Here is a 25,034-nt window from a genome sequence, read left to right on the forward strand (position 1 = left end):
TTGTGCCTTTGGGCCCGTTTGGATGGGCTTAATAAAAGTAGCTTTAAAAAAGTACTTTTGAAAGTGCTGAAACTTATTTTTAAAATAAACAGTTTTGTGTTTGGATAAAAGTGCTAAAGTTGCTATGCCAAACGTGAAAAGGGAAAAATGGAAGAAAAAGATGTTAGGGTTATGTGGGTAATTTGGAGATTGTATAAAAATATTAAGGGCAAAAAGATAAAAATGTGGTCAATTTAAAATAGCTTATAAGCTAAAAAAAAAAAAAGCACCCCTACCCCAGCTTTTAACTTTTGGCTTAAAATAAAATTTTTTAACTTAAAATAAGTTATTCTGAGTATTGTCAAACAGCTAAATAAGTCAAAAATCAGCTTTTAAGTCAGTTTGACCAGCTTTTAAGCTGAGCCAAACAGGCTCTTTTTCTAGATCTTGCATGAGAGGTTTATGCAAAAGGAGATGCATGTGAATGAACTCCTTTTCTCTTTGGGTACATAATAAAGAAATTTCATGACCACAAGTATAATTTACATGTAATGTTGATGTGTATCTCGATTAATTGTTATATTCGATATTAGATAATTCTATTTATTAAGATTTGGGATAAGAAATTACAACATGCATTTTGTTTCTGATGAGATATTTAAATTTAAAATTTCTCATAATTCTCGATCCATTTTATTAATTTTTAGGTCGCGCGCACTCTCTGACCTTGGATAGCTTCACCTAAAATTATTTAGAGGGGTTTTCTTTAAGCTTATCATTTTAAGTATATATCTATGCAAAATTTTTTTTGTTTCTCACTAGGTATATGATACTCACATTAGGATCTAACTAAATCTTAATCGTGTATGGCATGATTCATCTTTGTGAGTAACGCTCCCAATAATGTGATTAAGCTTATAATTACTATTTAAAAACTTGAAATTAGCCACGAAATTTATCGATATTAATCCCTAGTTAATTCATCACTAAATAGCTTCTTGAACTTTCATATAATCCATCACTAAATAGCTTCTAGCTAGTTGAACTTTCATATAATCCATCACTAATCCATAGTTAAATGGAATTATCCTCCCATTTCCATTTTCACCATCATCATTTTCATGTAATAATAATGTTAATTTTTTATATTAATTTCTAACTTTAATAACTCTTTCACATAACAAACCAAATTAGTGTTGGACTAATTAATTAGAATAACAATTTGTGGTCTTTAATACACTACACTATTTAATCTAATTAGCCATGTTAGGTCATGAAAAAAATTAAATTAGCAGCTAGCATCATATATGGCTGTTAAGCATTACTCAAATTAAATTGTTAAGTGGGCTTAACACTTCCAACTTGGTTTAATTTGTTAATTAGGCCACTAAGTGGGGAGGTTTTCATATCACCACCATAAACCTAAAAGACACCTTTGAGTTTGATAGTTTTTTTTTAAAAAAAAGTATCAACATTTAGTGGTTTATGCCTCCTTAGATTTCCATTAGTATAGGCCCATTTGTTATTTGTAGTTTGATTTATTTTATTTTATTTTAAAAAATAATAATTAATCATCTAGTATCCGAACTTCACTAGCCTGAAGTTTTGTGAAGATGAGAGAGATTTTTAAATTAGACTTCGAATTGAGAGTACGGAGCCTAAAAGATATAAAATATAATAAAAATTTCAAAACGCTATATAAAATTTTATATTAATCAAAACGGTAAAATCGTTGGAACAACAACGATTTACTTCACCGGAAAAAGCAAAATCCCTGCTACTGCAGCGATTTTGCAAAATGTGATTTTTTTAATAAAAAAAAATTCAATCGCTACCTAGGCAGCGGTTTTCAATTTTTTTTAGGCAGCGATTTTCAATTTTAAAAAAAAAATTAAAGAAAAAATGTTCAAACAAAAAAGTTTTTTTAAAAAAATAAATTGAAAATCGCTAAAAATTGAAAATCGCTGCCTAGTTTAATTTTTTTTAAAAAATGGAAATCGCTGCCTAGGAAGCGATTTTCTAAAAAAAAAAATTGAAAATAGCTGCCAAGGTAGCGATTTGAATTTTTTTTTTAAAAAAAAATCACATTCTGCAAAATCGCTGCAGTAGCAGCGATTTTACTTTTTCTGGTGGAGTAAATCGCTGTTGTTCCAGCGATTTTGCCGTTTTGGTTAATATAAAATTTTGTATACCGTTTGAAATTTTTGTTAATATTTTATAGCCTTTAGGCTCCAAACTCTTCAAATTGATGTGCGGTGTTTTTAAGAAAGTTGCGCTACTTAATTCCTATCTAATAAGGTTGAATAAGATTTAGATTAGTCTCGTGAAATTTGCTCTCAATGATTCATTCATTCATTCATTCTCGAGGCTCAAACTCCATTATAAAGAAATATGTTTCCAACGGCATCCATCCATAATTGACTCTGTTATAAATGTTTCTGTTAAACTTTATTTCGAAATTTATATATTTGTCGATGTTTTGACTCAACTAAATTACATTTTTTTAGTGTTGAAGACAAATTTAATTAAGGGTAGAGGAATCTCATCTATCTCATCGAAATATTTGGTGGTTTTTTGAGTCATTAATTTGTTTTAAAATGTTTAGACGTTATATCTTTCTTTTTTATTTATTTTTAAATTAAATATAAAATATAGAGGATAATTAGTTTTGAGGTTTAATTTATTGTCATTAAAGTATAACAGTTAGTGGTTTATGCCTTCATATATTCCCATTAGCAGACTTTAAATGTGGTTCACCATTTGCTCTAAAAATTTTAAACAATTTTCTTTAGTTTATTTATATTAATTCAAGTGACATATTTGGGATGTAAGGGGCTACATTACCTTACTAGAAATGGAGTTTATATAACCTTTGGGATTAGAGGAACTAATTAAAGTTGTTAAGTAAAATTAATTAATCAAACATCACTCTCCATTAAGGTTTAATGTGGAGTTTAATTAATACTATGTTAAGCCAAGCAAAGATGAAGTTATTATTCAATATTCGGTAACGGGTCAAATATACCCCTGTACTATAGAAAATACTTTAAATATATCCCTAGTTATACTTTCGAGCTAAATATACCCATCCTGTTGTACTTTCAAGGACACATGTAAAGTTAAGATTAGAAGAGTTATTCAATTTAAAATAAAACAAATTCAAATACAACCCGAAAATATAATAGGAGGGATATATTTAGCCCAAAAATTTAACTAGGGTTTATTTAAACTATTTGCTATAATAGAGGGTATATTAAATTCAAACTAAACATATTAAATTCATAAGAAATAAGAGCATTTAGTTTTCTAGCTAATTGTTAGAATAGGGATTGGTTGAAGAGGAAAATATTTTATATAATGAAAAATTGACTTAAAGTAATTTGATGTTTGACTTAATTCGATTCGTACAGAAAAATTTAAACAAAATGTTCTTTTTCTAACAAAGATGATTTGGTATTCAAAATTTGAATTTAAAATCTCTAATTAAGGACGAATGAGTATTTATCAGTATTCTATTACAAATCTTGTTAGTTATAACTTGATGATTTTATATGATAATATGAATAGCAAAATAAGATAAATAACACTAGTATGGTTGTAATATAACAGAATTCTTTATTTTATTTTATTTTTTTGAATATTGCTAAATTCAATCATGCACTTATATCAAATTAAAAAAATTCGATTAATATGATATTCTGACTAATTTTGATGCATTTCAACTAGTTACATGGAGTATAATATAAATAGAGACATATTGTTTAATAGTATATTATTTAGAAGTGGATTCTAATAATCACATTGAAATTATCTATTCATTAGGGGCCGACTTTTAGTTAATAAGGATAAAGAAATACTAACCATCCTACTATAAATTTTTAGTGTGAATTCAAAATTTGAATATTACGAGTTTAATATTAAAATTGTATCACAATCTCCATTTGATTATATTAAAATTGGAATTTAGTTTACAATTAACTCCCACTAATTAATGTCATTAGTGGAGAACCCTCAATACCCACCCCACCCCACACCCCTCCAAACCCAACCCAAAATGATTGAAAAAATTAAATGCGTCTTAGTTTTTACTTTCTTCGTTGGGTATTGTTTGTCATAATTTCTATTTTTAGAGTCAAACTATAAAAACTTTGACTAACATTTTAAAATGTATTTTTTTTATCATATTAATATGCAAAAAATTGTAATTTATAGTACTTTTCATATAGTTTTAGAATATCTAATTTTTTTGTTTAAAATATCGAATTAATGTGATCCAATTTACCTTTGGAAATTAGTCAAATTGACTTTCGATAAGCGCAACATGACAAACAATTCCGGACGGAGGGAGTATTATCTTTTGTCAATTATATTGATGTAAATTAATTTTAGCCACAACAGATAGATTTTATTTCAAAACTTTTCATATATTTAAAAAAAGTTAAGAATTTTGATATATATATATATATATATACATAATAATAATAATAATAATAATAAACTTTTTGTGCCTTTAGATCAGTGCGGGCAGCGTGCTCCATTCTTAGTAATTCATAGTCAGTCCTGCATGTAAAGGCCTGCAGGCGAAACTTTCAATTATGTTCTGTTTTCTTTTCTTTTTCATAGGCTCTTGTATTGAGATCAAATCGTTTCTTTTTTCAAAANCCCGCACCATTACTACTCTAAAGAGACTAGCCGCGATAATTCTTGGAACAGTTAGAAGTCCCCAAGTGAGCGTCTCTTATGGGGTGCTGTCTAGCACATACGACAAGGACCAAGGGAGATCTCATTGTTGCATAGCTCAAGTCGGAGCAAGGTGCCATCGGACATTTAGCAGATAATCTCACGATCGAACACTCATACCCCGATAATGACATTCTATACTCCTTTGGATAGTAATAAATAAATTATTGTATATCTTATAGTTCCGTGTATTCCAAAATTAATCCACTACTATTATTGGATGTGCAAGTCAAATAAATACAATATCGTACATCTAAGTTTTTGTTTTATATATCTTCTGACATAATTATTTTTTCAATAATCAACTTGCTAATTGTTTTATTAGAAATAAGCGAATACTATAGTCATTTTATGAACTAAGAAGAAACTAAAATTAAATATGTTTGCAGAAATTAATTTGAACATGTCAAACATATATCTTGATATTACGTGCATGTATATAGTAAAATAATCAATTTGTTTCTGAATTATAGAAATTTTATTACTTGGTATATATTGCGGTTTTCTCTTAATTGTAAGTGTACTTTTCTTTTTATCTTCCATCTTTATAGTTTTAGTTGAAATTTCTCGAATATTCATCAACCTTTTATAGATTTAATTTCTTGAACTTTTTTAGAGTTATCTGATTTATTTAATTTGTAATTCAGATCAATTCAATGGATAGATATTATTCCAAAGTATCTTCGAAGCTTTCAAAATCAAGACTGGTTTACGAAATCGAATGAATGATGATCTTTTGAGTGGTTGTTTGGAAAGAAATATTAAGTTACTATCTTCAATGAAACTATTATAAATACAATTCAAAATATAAAAACTCGCCGAGGAGAGTTATTGTTTTCTTGATTTATATTTTATTAGTATGTTCAAATAATTTTCATATTAATATGATACTTTTATATCAATTATTTTATTTTTAAATATCGACACCACTTATAAAAAAATTTGCGTACGCTACTGAGTTCAAGAAGAAATTTTCTTACTTGTCCAACTTTTAGAATTAAGATAACCGTTTGTTCCGATATAAAAAAAATGTCACTTAAAAAAATCAAAATCAAAGTTGATAATCAATTTTTTAGCTAAAACAATAATTAAAATGGTACGAATGATCACATTAGATCAAAATTGGTTAACGGGAAATTAAATAGTTACAGAAATGGTAAATCTCAGTGGTTCTCTTGTTCCCATGCATCTTTGTTACATAATTTTACGTAATTACAATATTTATATCATTATTATAAGTTCTTTAAGCCCACATATACTTATGCTAATTGTAATATTTGTTAGATAGAAAATATAATTACTTAGTTATGTTGGGGTTATTATGTAATTACTTATAGTCTACAACTATATATATTGTACAAGACTCTAATTATTGATTGACATCATTAATAATAATAATATTCTATCATGGTATCAGAGCAAGGGTTTATTTCTTCCAAACCCTAGCCGCCGCCGCCCCTTAGTCGTCTTCTTCTTCAACGACTATCTCACCATGGTGAAGACCACAGATCCACTAGATGATCTCCCCACGGGGTTGAAACTTTTTATAAAAAATCTCCATTCTCTTACTCCGGAAAAATTAAATGATTCAAATTTTCCATCTTGGTTCACTACCGCGTCTGCAAATCTTTCCGCTCATCGACTCATGGCGTATGTTGATGGAACCATGGATGTTCCACCCGCCACAATCACCATCACATCCGATGGAGAGGCGGCAGCAGCGGCAGCCACCGCTGTCACAATCAACCCGGACCATGAAAAATGGTCCGTTATTGATGCCCAATTACGGGCGTGTCTTCTAGCAATTATCAGCCCGTCGGTTCAAAATCATCTCCATGGACTCACTTCCGCCGCAGCCATTTGGAATCATCTTCAACTTCGGTATAATTCACTATCGCGCACTCATATATTTCAATTAAAGGAACAACTTCATGGTATTCAGAAAGGTAGTGACTCTATGCAAAAGTATCTTGACTCTGTTGTTACAATTGTCGCTGCTCTGAATCGTGCCAAATCTGGAATTCCAGATCAAGATGTGATCTTATGTGTTCTTCGTGGTCTGTCGTCCGAATATGCGTCTATTAAACAAAATATCAGGACGAATATTGCACATGTAACGTTTGCTGAAGTGTCATCTTGGTTACTTACCGAAGAATTGAATGTACAGATGGAACAAAAATTAAAGGTTAGGGAAGCCGGTGGACTAGCTGAACCACACACCGCCCTCTATGCTCAATCTTGGCAGTCAGCCGGCCACAGAGGCGGTCGTGGACGAGGCTTTCATCGCGGCAGAGGCGGAACTCCTGGTCGCGGCAGCTCTGCAGGTGGTCGCGGGGGGGCTGTCGACAGCCCTCAACAGCGAGGTGGCTACTCCGGCGGTCGTGGGGGGTCTGCTGGTCGCGGCAGTGGACCTCCTCGCAGCTCCATCATCTGCCAAATTTGTGGCAAATATAATCATGCTGCGTGGGACTGCTGGCATAGGTTTGATAACACTTATTCTGGACCGTCTACATCGTCACCTCAAGCGTTCTATGCTGCAAACTCTGCTGAATCAAATGGTAATTGGTTCTTAGACACAGGTGCTAATGCCCATGTAACACCGGATCTGTCTCGTCTATACTCTTATACTCCATACTCTGGCAATGACAGTGTAACTAGTGCAGGTGGCCACCCTCTCCCTATTGCTCATGTGGGCTCAGGTAAAATACCTACCTCCTCTGGCATTTTTCACCTTGGTAACCTTCTTCATGTACCATCTCTTAAATCTCATCTTCTATCCGTTTATCGTTTCACCAAAGATAATAATTGTACCCTACTCTTTAACTCCAATGAATTTCAGATTCTGGACAACACCACCCACCGAGTGAGGTACAGAGGCCAATGTGAGCAAGGGCTTTACATGCTACCTTCCAACTATCAAGTGTCTGCGTCTATCGAGTCGTCTCCAACAGCTTGCTCTGCCATTCTCACTCCTCAAGATTGGCATCGTCGCTTGGGGCATCCTTCTGTCGAAGTCAATAAACATTTACTTTCTCTTTTTGGTTTCAATAAAGTGTCCAATGTAACGTCCTGTGAGTCATGTTCTGTATCCAAGTCACACAAACTACCATTTTCTTTATCATATAATGCAGCACTATTTCCTTTTCAACTTATCCATTCTGATGTTTGGGGCCCTACGGCGGTCCCATCTTTTGGTGGTTTTCGTTATTACATTAGCTTTGTTGATGACTTTACCAAATTTTGCTGGTTATATCCCTTAAAACAAAAATCTGAGGCGTTTGGAGCTTTTAAAAGTTTTCAGTTCATGGTTCAGAATCAGTTTGGCACTACCATAAAATTGTTCCGAACTGACAATGGCTGTGAATATGTAAACAATCAGTTTGCACATTTTCTCCAGCGCCTTGGCATCCTCCACCAAAAAACGTGTCCTTATACCCCTGAACAGAACGGGGTGGCGGAGCGCAAGCATCGTCACCTCATCGAAACTGTCATTACTCTTCTTCACACAGCTCGCTTACCTGTAACTTTCTGGGTTGAGGCGCTTGCCACAGCAAATTTTTTGATTAATCGTCTTCCAAAGAAATCTCTTGGTCATATCTCGCCACATGAAAAATTATACAACATTGCTCCAGATTACTCCATTCTCCGTGTTTTCGGGTGTCTTGCCTATCCCCATTTGCGTCATGAGGTAAATCATAAGTTACAACCTCGATCGAAGCCCTGCGTCTTTGTTGGCTATGAACCCCTTACCAAAGGTTATCGATGTTTTGAACCCACCACCCAGCGTATATATGTGACCCGTCATGTTAAGTTCCATGAAACTGAGTTTCCCTACCACAAGTCCTTATCTCAGCAGTCCCCGTCTTCACCATCCTACTTTGGTGTTCTTCCTCTTTTTCCTACACAGCCCTCTGCAGAATCAAGCCATGCTCACACGCCTCCGTCCTCACCAATGCTGCCAGCCATCACACTCGCACAGCCCTCAACCCCTGCCACTTCCATTCAGTCAACAACGCCCACACCACACCCACACATTACACCAATATCGTTCCCGTCGACGCCGCAGTCGTTTCCACCAACCAGCCCACAGCCGGCGTCACCAACCAGTCGTACAGCTGTACCAGAACCAGCACCCGCCCCAATCCCGGCTCCTCATCATCCCATGACTACCCGTGCCAAGAGTGGCATCTTCAAACCAAAAACATACTCCTCTACCATTCCATATGATACCCAGCCACTCACTGAGCCCACAACATACAAACAGGCTGCTCAAAATAAACATTGGTGCACTGCTATGGATGCTGAGTTTGAGGCGTTACAGAGACAAAATACTTGGGTGTTAGTTCCTCCCCCTTTGAACCGTTTTCCCATTGGCTGTAAGTGGATTTATCGCATAAAACGCAACTCTGATGGCACTGTGGCTAGATACAAAGCTCGCCTGGTTGCAAAGGGATATGATCAAGCTTATGGGCTGGACTACTCAGAAACATTCAGTCCGGTGGTTAAACAACAGACAATCCGCCTTGTCCTGTCTCTAGCTATGCATCATCAGTGGCAACTCCATCAACTGGACGTTTCTAACGCCTTTTTACATGGTGAACTAGAGGAGGAAATCTACATGCAACAACCTCCTGGATATATTGATCAACGGCACCCTACTCATGTCTGTAAGTTGGTAAAATCTCTCTATGGCTTAAAACAAGCTCCACGTGCATGGTACCTACGTCTCTCATCCTTTCTTGCGGCACAGGGCTTCACTACCACTACTAATGACACAAGTCTTTTTGTCAAACATTCAGCCACAGGAATTCTCATACTACTCCTCTATGTTGATGATATTGTTGTCACTGGTTCCTCTCCTACCCTCATTCATGATTTTATAAACTGTATGCATCATGAATTTCAGATGAAGGATCTTGGCCCTCTCAAATATTTTCTTGGGTTGGAAGTTGACCGCACCAGTGATCAGCTTCTCTTACATCAGACCAAATATGCAGGGGAACTAATCCATCGAGCAGGAGTGGACTCATGCACCACCGCACCTACACCAATCAGCCCCAGCCAGTCGACTAACGGTGCAGACGTGCCGTTCCACAACCCACGTTTGTTTCGCAGCTTGGTCGGCGGCCTGCAATATTTAACTGTAACCCGTCCAGATATACAGTTCGCAGTCAACTATGTGGCTCAGAAAATGCACAGTCCGACGGAACAAGACTTTCACACTCTCAAACGCATTCTTCGGTATGTCAAAGGAACAATTTCGTGTGGCATTACCTTTTTCAGAGGAGACCTTCGTCTTCGCGGCTACTCCGACTCTGACTGGGCAAATGATCCGTCCGACAGCCGCTCAACCACCGGTTATCTCATCTTCTTTGGACCAAATTTGATCTCCTGGAACACACAAAAACAGGGACGGGTATCAAAATCCTCCACGGAGGCTGAATATCGAGCTCTATCGGCTGCAGCCTCGGAAGTCATGTGGCTCACCTACCTTCTAGCTGACCTTCATGTTTCAACACCGTCGCCAAGCTTGTATTGTGACAACAAATCTGCGATTTGTCTGACCAAGAATCCTGTCTTCCACAAGCGCATGAAGCATGTGGGCAAGGACTGTCATTTTGTGCGCGAACAGGTCATTGATGGAGCCATGACAGCTGAGTATGTTTCCACCGAGGACCAGCTAGCGGATTTTCTCACAAAACCGTTACCATCTCAGCGTTTTCAGTATCTTCTCTCCAAGCTTCCTCTTGCTTCCGCCAAGACTCAGCTTGAGGGGGGATGTTAGATAGAAAATATAATTACTTAGTTATGTTGGGGTTATTATGTAATTACTTATAGTCTACAACTATATATATTGTACAAGACTCTAATTATTGATTGACATCATTAATAATAATAATATTCTATCAATATTAAAATAAAGGTCAAATACGTAAACAGATCCCTAAATTTGTTGGATTTTTTTCCTCAGATATTTTAACTACGTCATTTTTCTATTGATTATTGAACCACACATAATTTGTTCCTTTAAAACACTGTTGGTTGATTTTGATCGGCTTTTCTATTGTAAATGCCTTCAATTGTGTTCGAATTGTAATAATTTTGATTAAATGAATGAAGACAAACCGTGTTAGTCGCATTTATTTTCTAATGTGTTCAAATGACTTAAGTAAAACACAATTATTCTCGAACATTTTCACTATCAATTGGATTAATGAGTTGTGGAGCAACATATGTATCCTCTATCAATACCCCTCACAAATCTGGTTCCACATCAGACAATGGTGTTTGTTTAAACGGAACAAATTATGGGGGTTTAATGATTCAATAGGAAAATGACGAGTTGAAGTACCTGAGGGAAAAAACCCAACAAGTTCAGGGATCTGCTTATGTATTTGGCCTAAAATAAACCTCTGAATTGTTTTAATACCTTGTTTGGATGGTTATATTATTATTCGTTTCAAATAAGATTTGATACACAAATGATTATATCGTTATCTTAATATATTTTTCTCATTTTAGCTTGACCTATGCCTACCTTTCGTAATAGACCTACCCCGTGCCTTTTTTTTTTAATTACTATTTATAAGTTTATCACTCGAATTGCAAATAAATAACATTACTTAACAACAAAAACAAAAACGTTCTATCAAAATATTATATTCATTTATTAAAATAATACAATACGATATAATATAATATAATATAATACGTAATTAATAACTGAACCATTTTATGTTCAAATTCTAAATCGACAAGCCTGTATTGGATCGTTCTGATCAATAAAACGAAGCGCTTAATGCGCATACAGATTTAAACGCACGTGTATCACATTTTCCTATATATCAACTTGAATTATTAAAAATAAAACAATTTTTTCAAAAATAAAAATATAAATATGTTTTTTTTTTTGAGTTGCGTATAAATAGCTAGCCATATCCATCTATCTATTTATCAACAAGATCAAATATCTCATAAATCTATTGAAGCCGTAGATTCGTCTTCACGTCTGAACTTTCTCGTGAAAATTCATCTTCTTTCATGCTAAAATCAATCGAATTTTCGATAAAAGTTCTGTTCAATACAATAGATATATACATCAAATTACATTCGAAAACTTCAAATTTTGAATTTCGTATTACGAGAGAGTAAAATTGATTATTAATATGACGAGAGGTGAGGAGGTACTGGAGATAGACATTAATGGAGGTCGAGCAGAGTATGAAATAGAAGATATGAGAGATAAGATGGAATCTTCTAGAGGAAGTCGATTTAAACTCATCGAAAATGATCTCGTCGGAGCTGATATGTTTAGTCGCCGGAGAAGAAAATTTAGCCGGGAAAGTTTACTCAACGGACTTAAGGATCTCTCACAAGGCTTCGTTATTCATCCTGAAAACAGGTCCGTTCAGCTATCTCTCTCTACATCGTGCTTGACTTTCTCTCTCTACTGAAACTTTCTCTCTCTACTGTAATGCTGCAATGGTGAAAACGTGATAAGTTTTTTTTTTTAAATTAAATAAATAAATAAAATCTGTGCTTGTGAAATTAGAAGAGAAAACCGTTATTTAACTACTTTTTGAAATTTAATTCGTACTTACTAAATATATAGACAATTATCTATAAGTACAACTTTTTTTGTTATAACTAGATTTTCAGATTAACGTTGCGCGTATTTCCACTAATTTTCATGTTCATGAGATATTTGTTATCTTTCCATCGATATAAATATTAAATAACTTTGTTTATCAAGATTTTTGACTCTGTTGGAAGTAGGGATTCTCGATATAACTACTTCATTGACTATTGGATTATCTCCTTTGAGTTTTATAGATAATTAAACTATTTTTTTTTATAATACACAAATATGTTATTTAATTTGGTCTCATATGATATTTATTTCCTTCAACTTTCGGTGTAGATAAATAGGCACTTAAACTTATATAAAATTAAATAAGTAGATGTGCGTCCTACGTGATATTCTACGAGCAATTTACATCTTACGTGTATTATGTTACGTAAAATACGTGTATCTACATATACATATTTAACTTTATTCAAGTCTAAGTATCTGCTCGTATAAATTATTAAAAGATATATATATTAGCTAAGGCAAACTTAAAGAACACATTTATCTATTGACTAATTTGACTTTACATATGACGTTTCTATAAGTAGCAAACCAATATTGACCACGTGAACAATTTTGAGTGGTTATATTTGGAACATTTGGAACATTTGGTCAGGAAATCCAAAATTATTATTAGTTGGATAATTAATATCACAATTACAAAAAAAAAAAAATGCAACATTTCGATAAAAAAAAATTATGGTCAAATTCGTCAAAAATTTGACTCGTCGATAATTAATAAATTTATTTTTTTAAAAAAAAAAATTATGAATATTTCTCTCTGCTTCATAATCATCAGCAAACATACATGTTCAACTGTCTAACTGAAAGCAATTGATGTAAATTTTTATCTTCTAAATGTAATAATGTAATTACCTAATAATCAGACATTTTTTTAGCATAGTTGTACTATAAATTTATGGTGAGATATGATAGGTTGAAAATGACATTCATTATTCCACCGTTTTTAATTAAATGTTTTAAATTCAAGATATATAAATAACAAGAAATATTAATATAGTCGTGTTTCCCTACTCAATGGACCTTCATGATGAGAATTGGGTTTAATCAGGATTCTAAAATGAATATTGAACAATAGAAAAAAAAGGCGCACGAAGGAGATTCATCACTTGAAAATATATTATTTTTAAATATATATAGATGTCAAATCTTCTTGACTTCTTCATAGGCTACTTTTTTTTTTTTTAATGTTTTGAATCCATATATGAGATTTCTTGAATCGTCAAAAATAACATACTAGTAAAGAGATTGTTTTCGATATAAATCCTTTTTAAGTAAAACATAAGAATTAGGACTAATATATCTAACTAATTATTATAGATAATGGATACTATACTAATAGATAAGTTAGTTTATTTTTTATTTGCCTAAATCTTACTAATGTTTTCGATAGATGGAGTTTTTTTGACAACTATGTTATGTAAGATAAATACTCAACGAAATAGTTTTTCCATTATATTTCGCGTCATTTCATTACAACCTTCTTGTGTTTTAAAATTCTATACTTTTTAAGATTGCGTACAAAGATGAACAATCAAAATTTTGATGCAGGTGGTACAGGATGTGGGAAAATTTCATCCTTATATGGTCAATATATTCATCATTTTTCACACCAATGGAGTTTGCTTTCTTCAATGGATTACCAAGAAAACTATTTCTCTTAGACATTTGTGGTCAAATTGTTTTTCTTGTTGATATAGTCATCCAATTCTCTGTTGCATATAGAGATAGTCAGACTTACAAGATGGTGTATAAACGAACCCCTATCGCTCTTCGGTTAGTCTCCTTTTCCCATAAGAACAAAATTTGGGCATACAGAGTTATAATGGATGAGAAGTTTCAATATGTATCGAAAGTTTCTTTGGTTTTTGTAGGTACTTAAAGTCTCATTTCATTATGGATTTTCTAGGTTGCATGCCCTGGGATATAATCTATAAGGTACCACATTTCATTCCTTATGAGTTATGACAGTCTTTGACTTGATATGGAGTTTAAGATGCTAACCTTTTTTGGCGTATTGTATAAATGGTAGTAAAAGAACATATAAATGTAATGTTTGAGAAGTTAGTAAATTTGAACTCTTAGCTCTTTTAACCGCAATGCTGAGCAATTTGAATTTATCAGGCTGTTGGCAGCAAAGAGGAAGTGAGATACCTTCTATGGATTCGGTTGAGCAGGGCACGTAGAATTACTTACTTTTTCCAGAAGATGGAGAAAGATATTCGGATCAATTACCTCTTCACAAGGATTGTAAAACTTATCACTGTAGAACTATACTGCACGCATACAGCAGCCTGCATTTTTTACTTTTTGGCGACTACGCTGTCTGAACAACAAGAAGGGTACACATGGATTGGTAGTTTGAAATTGGGAGATTACAGTTATTCAAACTTTAGAGATATTGATCTTTGGACGCGATACACTACTTCAATGTATTTTGCCATTGTTACTATGGCAACTGTTGGTAAGCTTATTCCCCTTCAATTCAAGTTCTTGTCTTTAAAGTTCAATTTCATTGTTGTTTCGCGTGCATATTTCATTCTTTTGGATGTTTGAAAGAGGATATTAGTGATGTTTGTGGAATCTACATAACACGAGTTGCTAGAGAGTGATGTGCATCTGTTAATACTGTTCTTGCAAAGTTAACACATAATCTTATCATTTTTCTAGATATTCTTTATAACAATTTCATCTTACTAATAATTTGAGATATCTGATTTTATCTTACAGGTTATGGAGATATACATGCTGTCAATTTGAGGGAAATGATATTTGTCATGATTTACGTCTCATTTGATATGATTCTTAGTGCTTATTTGATCGGTAACATGACAGCTCTAATTGTGAAAGGATCAAAAACTGAACGATACAGGGATAAGATGACGGATTTATTGAAATATATGAACAGAAATAGACTCGGAAGGGACATTCGTAGTCAAATAAAAGGTCACTTACGATTACAATATGAAAGTGCTTACACTGATGCAGCTGTTCTTCAAGATATTCCAATCTCTATCCGAGCCAAGGTAAGACAATGTTCAATTTACTATCATTGCTAATGCATGTTATGTTCCGTTGGTGGTTCCATGACATACACTTTCAACTGTTTTTTGCAGATTTCCCAGAATTTATATCAGTCCTACATTGAAAATGTTCCTCTTTTTAAGGGCTGTTCCCTGGAATTCATAAGTCAAGTTGTAAGTAACTTCTTTTGTGATTGTTCATTTGCAAAGCATTCATTGTGTGTTCCGCATATTACTGATTTTGGATACGGTTATTTTATGCAGGTAACTCGAGTTCATGAGGAATTTTTCCTCCCGGGAGAAGTGATAATGGAGCAAGGCAATGTAGTAGACCAGCTTTATTTTGTCTGTCATGGTGTTCTGGTATGATGTTCTATTTGATGTTCAATTGGAGTTTTCATAATAAGGCAAGAGTACTCATTGTATTTTTTGACAAAATCCAGGAGGAGGTTGGTATTGCGAAGGACGGATCAGAAGAGACAGTCTCACTTCTTGAGCCTAACAGCTCATTCGGAGACATTTCCATTGTTTGCAACATTCCTCAACCATACACAGTTCGTGTTTGTGAACTATGCAGACTCTTACGTATCGATAAGCAGTCATTTGCCAATATTCTGGAGATTTATTTTCATGATGGAAGAAGAATCTTGAGTAATTTACTACAGGTAAGGGAAATGAGACGCAACCTTTTTACTGCAAATTTAGGTGTGTTTCTTTGATATAATTATCTGGTTTAGTTCATCAACAATAGGGCAATTACTTACAATAGTACGATACTCAGTTGACATTAATAAAAAGGATCTAGTGAATTATGAGTTTAAACTCGTCCCATGACTTTAGAAATGAATTGCTTTTTCACTAGTAATGATTTGTGGATTTGATAAGTCTAAATAGTATTACATGACAGGGGAAAGAATCTAATCTCCGCGTAAAGCAACTAGAGTCAGATATTGCACTACATATAGGGAAGCATGAGGCAGAGCTTGCTTTGAAAGTGAATAGTGCAGCTTATCATGGTGATTTGCATCAGCTGAAGAGTCTAATTCGAGCTGGAGCTGATCCCAAAAAGAAAGATTATGACGGACGATCACCTCTGGTATGACTTAATTCAAATGAGATATATAGAAACAAATGATTCCAACAGAATACTGAGGTTTGAACACTGTAAATTTCTCCTAATCAATGTTTGCTTTTAAACAGCATCTTGCAGCATCGAGAGGCTATGAAGACATAACTCTTTTCCTCATCCAAGAAGGCATTGATATTAATGCTCCAGGTATATTTCTTACGCGAGTCTGCTTCACCTGCAATGATTTCTTGTTCGTGGAGATGTTCATTGTTACTTAATATTGCTATTTACCATATAGATAAATTTGGCAACACACCTCTGCTTGAAGCAATCAAGAGTGGACATGATCGCGTTGCTTCATTACTTGTTAAGGAAGGGGCCTTATTGAACATTGAAAATGCTGGGAGCTTCCTGTGTATGGTGATAGCAAGGGGGGATTCAGATTTATTACGAAGGCTATTGTCAAACGGTGTTGATCCAAACACCAAAGACTATGATCAACGAACACCACTTCATGTTGCTGCTTCTCAAGGTCAATACTCAATGGCAAAGTTACTTTTGGGAGCTGGTGCTTCTGTTTTCTCAAAGGATAGGTACAATTTTAATCTTTACTGATATATTATCGAATCAACTTCTTGAATGAAACATAGCTGATGATGACATGAGCTGAACTTAAATGAAGCAACATACTCAGTAAAGATTCATATAACCGACCTAAATTTGCTCAGGACTACCACATAGTCGTTTCTATTGTTAAAGCATCTTGGTAGCTCTTTTGTTGAAATTCGACATTGTACAAGCAGAGTATCGTGAACGTCTACTAAATATTAGTTGAATCTTTGTCATGTTTCAGATGGGGAAATACTCCAGTTGATGAAGCTAGAGTAAGTGGAAACAAGCAACTGATCAGTCTATTAGAAGAAGCAAAATCTGCTCAATTATCCGAATTCCCTGATGTTCCACATGAGATCTCAGGTATTACTTTGTTTAAATATCGAATTAAAGATTTGAACTTTATAGGTTCGGAATTCCATTAAACCTGCTTACCATCTACAACTTGTCGATATTCAGTATATTTCTATAAGACATATACAAGGTCCGAGCAAAAGCTACTGGATGTGACAATATAGTCTACATTGGTATTCAATTCTTGTAACTTGACATTCTTTCTGGTACAATGACAGATAAATTGCGTCCGAGGAAATGCACTGTGCTTCCTTTCCATCCATGGGAGTCTAAAGATTTGAGAAAACACGGTGTTGTCCTGTGGATACCTCAGACAATCGAGGAGCTCGTTACAACAGCATCAGAACAACTCGACTTCCCATCGGGTACTTCTTGTATATTATCAGAAGATGCTGGTAAAATTCTTGATGTAGATATGATTGTTGATGGTCAAAAATTGTACTTGATCAATGAATCAACTTGAGTTTCTTTTTCCTTCATGTAGTTCTTGTTGTATCTCTTGTATGTAGCTTTGTTTGTGTTTGTGTAAATATTTGTTCCACTATAGTGAAGATGAATAAAACTCTGTTCAAGTTTTAGTTCTAATCCTCACATGATTATGTTGCTCGAACTCTTCGAAAGTGTTGATGTGCTTATGCTGATCCTACAACAGTTAGTGCGGTTGTTCAGGATTAGACTTGGTGAGAGTATATTTTTGGAGAGTCCGAACAACCTAACGTATGAAAAGGTTCTTCAAAAGTGAGTATCTCATTGTTGAGGGTGATCTTATAAATCATTTTTGGAGAGGCCGAGCAACATAACATCAATTAGTTGTACCTTATAGATCATATTTGCTATGGTCAAACAGAGGCGGAGCTACAATACTATGGGCTAGTTCTGACAGATTCGTAGCTTTTGTTTTTAAATACGTAAAAATATTTTATTGCAAACTCAGTAACTAAAATACAAGTGGAATAATATTCTTGACACATTATTAAAACTACGGAAAAGTGTCAAAAATAGCCTTAAACTATTTGAAATAGCTTATATATACCCTTAAACTATATTTTGGCTCAAAACTACCCTTCCCATCAAACTATTGGATCAAAAATGCCCTTCTAATTAACGAAAATTGTTAAATGCCATGTGGATGCCACATGGCACCCCAATAGATTTCCACTTCCACATAGACTAAAAGGAAAAGGGTCAAAAGTACCCTTAAACTATCCGAAATAGCTCATATTTACCCTTAAACTATATTTCGGCTCAAAACTATCCTTTCCGTTAAACTATTGGGTTAGTGACCTTCTTATTGGCGGAAGTTGTTAAATTCCACATGTGCCACATTGACTAAATCCTTAAATCTTAATTACTCATTTTCCCCTCATTTCCTTATTTTCCAGAAACGATTTCACCTCTTTTCCTTCATTTTGCTGCTAAGGTTTCACAGTTTTCTTCGTCAATGGGTTTTAAAGTGGATATTCGTGGTTATAGGTTAGTAAAATTTTTTCTTATTTTATTGTGTTTACAACCACGAAAACTTACTTTGAAACTCAACTCCGAAGAAAGTTATGAAACATTGGCGCCGAAATGACGGGAAAGTTGTGAAATTCTAACTATCATACTTTGAAATTGTAAACGTAACAAAATAAGAAAAAAAATATTTACTAACCTACAACCGTGAATATCCACTTTGAAACTCAGCCCCGAAGAAAGCTACGAAGCCTTAGCTGCGAAATTAAGGGAAAGTTGTGAAATCCTAACTATCATGCTTTGAAATCGTAAACATAATAAAATAAGAAAAAATATTTACTAGCCTACAAGCATGAATATCCACTTTAAAATCCAGCCATGAAGAAAAGTATGAAACCCTAGGCGCGAAATGAGGGAGAACGGGTGAATATATCATTTCTGAATGAAATGAGGGGGAAGTAATTAGGATTGAGGGATTTAGTCTATGTGGTAGTGGAACCTTATTGGCATGCAATGTGGCATCCACATGACATTTAACAACTTTTGTTGATAAGAAGGGTATTTTTTATTCAATAGTTTGATGGGAAGGGTAGTTTTGAGCCGAAATATAGTTTAAGGGTAAATATGAGCTATTTCAGATAGTTTAAAGGTATTTTTGACCCTATTTAGTCTACGTGGCAGTGGAATCCTATTGGCATGCAATGTGGCATCCACGTGGCATTTAACAACTTCCGTTAATAAGAAGGGTACTTTTAATCCAATAGTATGACGGGAAAGATAGTTTTGAGCCGAAATAAAGTTTAAGGGTATATATGAGCTATTTCGAATAGTTTAAGAGTATTTTTGAGTCTTTTCCCCTAAAAATATGCTAATTATTTGCAAAAGGAAGCTTCTTAATCTCCTTGCACAGGTCTATGCATTGAGTCAACATGATTGTGACTTGATTAAACTATTCCAATTACACGTGGTTTTGAATTTATGTCACACTTTTATTATATCATAATGTGTCAGTAAAAAAATTATTCACACTCGATATTTATAGTCAAATTATATTAACTTACTATAAAAACACGAATTCATTAACGATATCTTAGTAATAAAAATATCACATACTACATGTCATTGAATTAATATAAACACGACAATAAATTCATAAGCTCATTAAACAAAATTCTGCTTCAATTAATCAAAATCATATTCATACATCACACTAGATAGATATCATATCCTTGGAATACGATTCACTTTCAAGAAGCCTTGGTGGTGAAATGGTAGACACGCGAGACTCAAAATCTCGTGCTAATATTGAGTCCTCTTCAAGGCATAATATTGAGCCCAACAATTGAGTTCCGTAGTTTAGGTAAGCATCCGCGAGAGGTCTTGTGGTTCATCCATCTAGAACAACCCTCAAAACGATCCAAAACAAGAATGATTAAGTTCAAGCAGAGATCTCACCAGCGATAGAGACGGGAAAGACCTATACTATTGATTTCCCGATACCGAGACTCTACTCTAGACATAATTATCAGAAGTCTTGCAGTAGCTACATAACAACCTAAGAGAAAATAGAAAAAATTAATACAAGGAGAAACTATTTATAGTTTATGATATTATACTTGATATGCATATGCTTTTAGAATTTAAAAAAAAAAATACAAAAAAATAAGAGACGCCTCCAGAATGATTTTAAACTTTTGATCACGCTTAATAAAATCTTTTTAAAATTAATTTAACTTACGTCCGATAGGCAACATAGATCATTTTTAATTTTCACTTGATAATCTCAAGCCCCTTTGATGTGTTGAACTTGTTGAAAATGTTTTTGAGCTGCTATATTACTAGCATTTGCTATATCATCATTGATTTCCCTATCAATTAATTGTGTGTCATTCTCATGATTTTCATTAATATCACTCTCATGACAAAGAAATATGAAAAGGGTGTTCATAAAACAACCCAAAATTGGAATTTTTGATACAACATATGCACTTTGTTGAAGATTCATAGTGGTTTTACTCACAAGATGAAAATTTTGTAAAATGTTTAATTTTGTTGTGTTTCTCTTGAATATTGTGATGAAGAAAATTGGATTAATTTATAGATGGAATTATTGGTGGGACCAAAACAAAGTTTGAAAATATAGTCCATTATTTTTTCTTAATTTGCTTGGTACCCTAATCCAACTTTCTTGTGACTTTCCAACTTTTCTTAAAAGTGTCTTCATATATTTCGGAATAATTTAATTTTAAAATATTTATTTATTTTTGATAAAATAACTTATATAATTACAAAGAATATTTATCAATTTGATTTTGCAGCATGCGATCACGAGTCTCTCTTTTATTTTATACAACTAATTTTTAAAAAAAAATTTATTTAAATTTTGTATCACGTTAAATTGCAGGATAAAAATCACGCTGTGCTAAATAAGACAAAATATAAAAAGTCAAATTGAGGTGGCCACCGATATCTTTTTTCCAAGTATTTATTAAAAAAAAAAGAGGTAAAAGAAAATGACAAAAGAAGTGGGACGTGGTCACTTGGAAACCAAGCAAATTAAGTAAAATAATGGACTATGCTTTCGAATTTTTAAGTAAAATAAAATGCAGATGATCAAAGAATTATATGATACACGACTTTTTAAAATTAAAAATAAATTTTTGACAAGTGAGGATTAAATATAGTTAGTTTTAACTTTTAACTAATTAATAATGATCAAGGAGTATTTATAATTTTAAAATATGACGATAAAGCTATTTATTTGTTAAAAAATATAATGAAAAATAATATAACTTATTTTTAACAATAAAAGAATTATTTCATGCTTTAAAGTAGGAAGTGCGTATATATAAATCAAATAATAAAAAAATAATAGAAATTATTTTTATATATCTAAAAAACAAAACATTTTCAAAAAACATAAATAGAAAACAATATTGTTTTAAAAAAACATATTGCACCATAAAAGAATTATAATTATTATTTAAAAAAATTAATTAAAAAACTTATAGTAAAAAATAATAATCATCATTAAAAAATTAAAAAACTTATTTTTAAAAAATAGTTAAAACAGTCCATTAGTAGTTAATTATACAAACAAAATACTTTTTTTCATTCAGTTTTTAAAAATTATCTTTATATATCTAAAACAAAACATTTTCAAAAAACATAAATAAAAAATAATATTTTTTTAAAAAAAAAAACATATTGCAACCTAACATTTAAATAAGTTTAGATTATATTTTTTTAATAACAAAAAAATAAATAATATGACATGACATCCTAACAGGAGAGAAATAATATATTTTTTGTGTCGAGTATAATTTGAGAAAAATAGGTAAAGTTGAGTGATATTGTAATCCTAAAACAAACATAAGTGATATTCTTATGTAATTTCTCAAACATGGATAACTGAAATTAGTCAATTATATGTCCTGACAGATTACAACTTTAAATAAACTTTATTTCAAATCAATGAAGTTCAAACGACACCTAAATAGTATATAAATGGACAAAGCCTAACTTCTCTTTACGTTGTTTTCCCTATTCGTTTCTCCCTCTGACGATTGAGATTCAAGATATTCAAAAAAGGGTAATATTTTTAGCGACTATTATAAGATTCTTATGCTTATTTTTATTAGTTGAAATAACTATATTATTGTTTCTCTATAAGAAGAAGAAGCTAACATATAATGTGATTCTAGGTTACTAGTTTTTTTTTGAACTCACAATTGTATTTGTGGAGTATTTTAAAATAAGGTGTTTATGTTGCTCAGACTCTTAAAAAAATGATCTTTGAATTGATGATCTATCGGAAATACACTATCTACCAACCTCTGAGGTAGGTTTAAGGTCGTAAGGCTTGCATATACCTATAGCCCCCTCGAACCCTACTTTGTGATGTTATACTGAGTATGTTGTTGTACTATAAAAAAATTACAGGGTTTGTATCGATTCTCCAAAAAGTAATACTCCTACTTAGATTTGTTTAGTTCGTTTAGAAAAAAGAATTGTTTTTTTCCTTATTTGACAACTCTTTAATTCTATTTTTCTATTTTTCGATATGACATGTTTAAGACCATAAATATAGGGTATTTTGGTATATATTATATATCTTTAGTTTAAGACCACAAGATTCAAAAGTTTTATTTTCTTTCGGTGTTAAGTCAGAATAATGCAAACAAACTGAAACGAAACGAGTACATTTTTGGTAGATTTGACATGGTGCGGCATTATTTTTGGCGAGTCCAAGTAACATAACTTGTAAGAGTGCAGCTATACATGGATTTGTTTGTTGGTGCATATCCATGTTACATTAGAATGAGTATAACATAGATGTTAAGAGGAAGTAGTTGTATGAACCATACAACATACAACTTTATTTGTTATGTGGAATGTGAAAATAGTTCTGTTCTGTTCTGATAATTTGGAGATCACTTACTTTGCTTGTTTTCTACAGCTTCTTGGTGATTATTAGGATGTCTCTCAAGGGAAGAAGGCGTTGTCGAAGTTTACCTCCTGACATCCTTAGTAACCTTCCTGATAACATAATCGATGTTATTCTGATATGTTTGCCAAGTAAAGAAGCTGTGAGGACAAGCATCTTATCGAAGAAATGGAGGTACCATTGGCGTAGACTTACAGAATTGACGATTGATCAATCTCATTGGAGTACAGAGGAGGATTTACTATATCCTACTTTTAAATTTTCGAAGCTTGTCTACCAGCTTTTAACCCTTCATGAAGGACCCATTACTAAGTTTACCATCGACATTACCAGGTTGAGAAGTTGTCCTGAGATTGACTTCTTCATATATCTCCTCTCGATGAATGGCATTCAACATCTTGTTCTTCACCTTCCATGGAAAGAAGGTGAAGAATACAAATTGTCTTCACTTTTCACATGTTTGCAGCTGAGGCATCTAGCTCTTGAAAATTGTTTTATACATCCTCCCTCGAACTTTCAAGGATTTGATAGGTTAATCACCTTAGAACTATGTAATGTCACAATCTCTTCTGAATTGCTCGGAAGTTTGATATCTCATTGCTCGTTGCTTGAGAATTTGGCGCTGGTACTCTCAGAAGTTCCAGTTTCAAATATGATAGAAATTAATGCCTCTAAGCTGAAATCCTTTGATTTCTCAGGCTGTATAAGTTACATCAGTCTAACGAACGTCCCTCTTTTGACAAAAGTATCTCTGGACTTATGTGAGGGTTCATCTATGGAGGCGCACAATTTTCATTTTGTGAAGTTTTTCGAGTCTTGTTTTGCTCTCGAGCACCTCCTCTTCCAGTTCTGTTTTGACGAGGTAGATGTTGCTTTATAACTTTTGAGTGTTCATACATGGAACTTCTTTTGGGAACAATCATGCTAAATTTTGCTTTTGTTGTAGATTGATATTGCAAAACCAGATGAAGCACCAACAAGGCTCCCTTTTGATCATAACCGTGTCAAGCGGTTTTGCTTGCCTGGTATTATTCTGGAGCTAACATATGAGACATTATGCTGCTTTTGCTTGTTAAGAAGCTTCCCATACTTGGAGTATCTTGAAATTGAGGTTCTTACTACTTCTCCTCTTTCTTCCTTATTTAGTGGTTTCATTTTTTTCAAAGTCTCAATAACCTCGAGTTTACTTCTTGTTATCTTTCTTAGGTTTGTAATGACGGTGATGGTTATGGTTATGGCGATGTAGAATTGTTTAAACTTGAACGTTTTGCAGATGTGACATTTAATCACCTCAGGGAAGTTAAGCTAGGCGAGTTTTGGGGGGATGCTCATGAGTTGGAGTTTCTCAAGCTTTTGTTAGCCAAGTCCCCAGTGTTGGTGACAGTGACTATAGATTCATATTTACTCCCCAAAAGAAGATCAAAGATACTTGCTGAAGTATCAAACTTTTGGCATGTATCACCTACAGTTGAAGTAATCTGTCGCGATCTTCAGAGAAGAAGTAGTATATTTGAAGATGAAACTAATAGATGGAAACGAATGTTGTTGTACTATTAGTAGTAATCTAACATGGTGTTTTGCTTTGGTTAGTTTGTTGTGTCATTTAAGTTCCCAGTCTCTCTGTTCATGAATGATTTTGTTCAATGTGACATGCTTGTGATTTGATATACTATGGTGGTCTATTTCAATTTCAATATTATGTTGTGT

General features: G+C 33.2%; 2 protein-coding genes and 1 long non-coding RNA gene across 3 annotated transcripts; 2 read left to right on the forward strand and 1 right to left on the reverse strand.

Annotated features, from left to right (window-relative positions):
* Positions 1-11,656: 11,656 nt before the first annotated feature.
* LOC107003468 (potassium channel SKOR) lies at positions 11,657-18,019 on the forward strand. The gene is made up of 13 exons (XM_015201807.2): positions 11,657-12,121; positions 13,922-14,146; positions 14,245-14,308; positions 14,495-14,834; positions 15,101-15,396; positions 15,487-15,567; positions 15,658-15,756; positions 15,837-16,058; positions 16,301-16,489; positions 16,594-16,669; positions 16,761-17,055; positions 17,316-17,437; positions 17,647-18,019. Exons 1-13 carry the CDS (start codon positions 11,886-11,888, stop codon positions 17,889-17,891), a joined length of 2,490 nt encoding a protein of 829 aa, XP_015057293.1. The 5' UTR covers positions 11,657-11,885; the 3' UTR covers positions 17,892-18,019.
* A 1,936-nt stretch (positions 18,020-19,955) lies between these two features.
* LOC107004154 lies at positions 19,956-20,939 on the reverse strand. The gene is made up of 2 exons (XR_001454698.2): positions 20,619-20,939; positions 19,956-20,435 (listed from the first exon to the last, which is right to left on the reverse strand). It is a non-coding gene; the product is annotated as an uncharacterized LOC107004154 (long non-coding RNA).
* A 1,439-nt stretch (positions 20,940-22,378) lies between these two features.
* Positions 22,379-24,983, forward strand: LOC107003582 (F-box/FBD/LRR-repeat protein At1g13570-like). The gene is made up of 4 exons (XM_015201913.2): positions 22,379-22,472; positions 23,340-24,189; positions 24,274-24,438; positions 24,534-24,983. Exons 2-4 carry the CDS (start codon positions 23,359-23,361, stop codon positions 24,882-24,884), a joined length of 1,347 nt encoding a protein of 448 aa, XP_015057399.1. The 5' UTR covers positions 22,379-22,472; positions 23,340-23,358; the 3' UTR covers positions 24,885-24,983.
* Positions 24,984-25,034: the final 51 nt, after the last annotated feature.

This window comes from Solanum pennellii, chromosome 11 (genome assembly GCF_001406875.1).
Source record: "Solanum pennellii chromosome 11, SPENNV200".
In the NCBI taxonomy this organism is placed as follows: Eukaryota; Viridiplantae; Streptophyta; class Magnoliopsida; order Solanales; family Solanaceae; genus Solanum; species Solanum pennellii.

Coding starts and splice junctions, on each gene's coding strand:
- LOC107003468 (XM_015201807.2), top strand. CDS start 11,886: ATGACGAGAGGTGAGGAGGTACTGGAGATAGACATTAATGGAGGTCGA. Junction 14,147..14,244: donor CGAACCCCTATCGCTCTTCG/GTTAGTCTCCTT, acceptor TGGTTTTTGTAG/GTACTTAAAGTCTCATTTCA. Junction 16,670..16,760: donor CATTGATATTAATGCTCCAG/GTATATTTCTTA, acceptor TTTACCATATAG/ATAAATTTGGCAACACACCT.
- LOC107003582 (XM_015201913.2), top strand. CDS start 23,359: ATGTCTCTCAAGGGAAGAAGGCGTTGTCGAAGTTTACCTCCTGACATC. Junction 24,190..24,273: donor TCCAGTTCTGTTTTGACGAG/GTAGATGTTGCT, acceptor CTTTTGTTGTAG/ATTGATATTGCAAAACCAGA. Junction 24,439..24,533: donor TGGAGTATCTTGAAATTGAG/GTTCTTACTACT, acceptor TATCTTTCTTAG/GTTTGTAATGACGGTGATGG.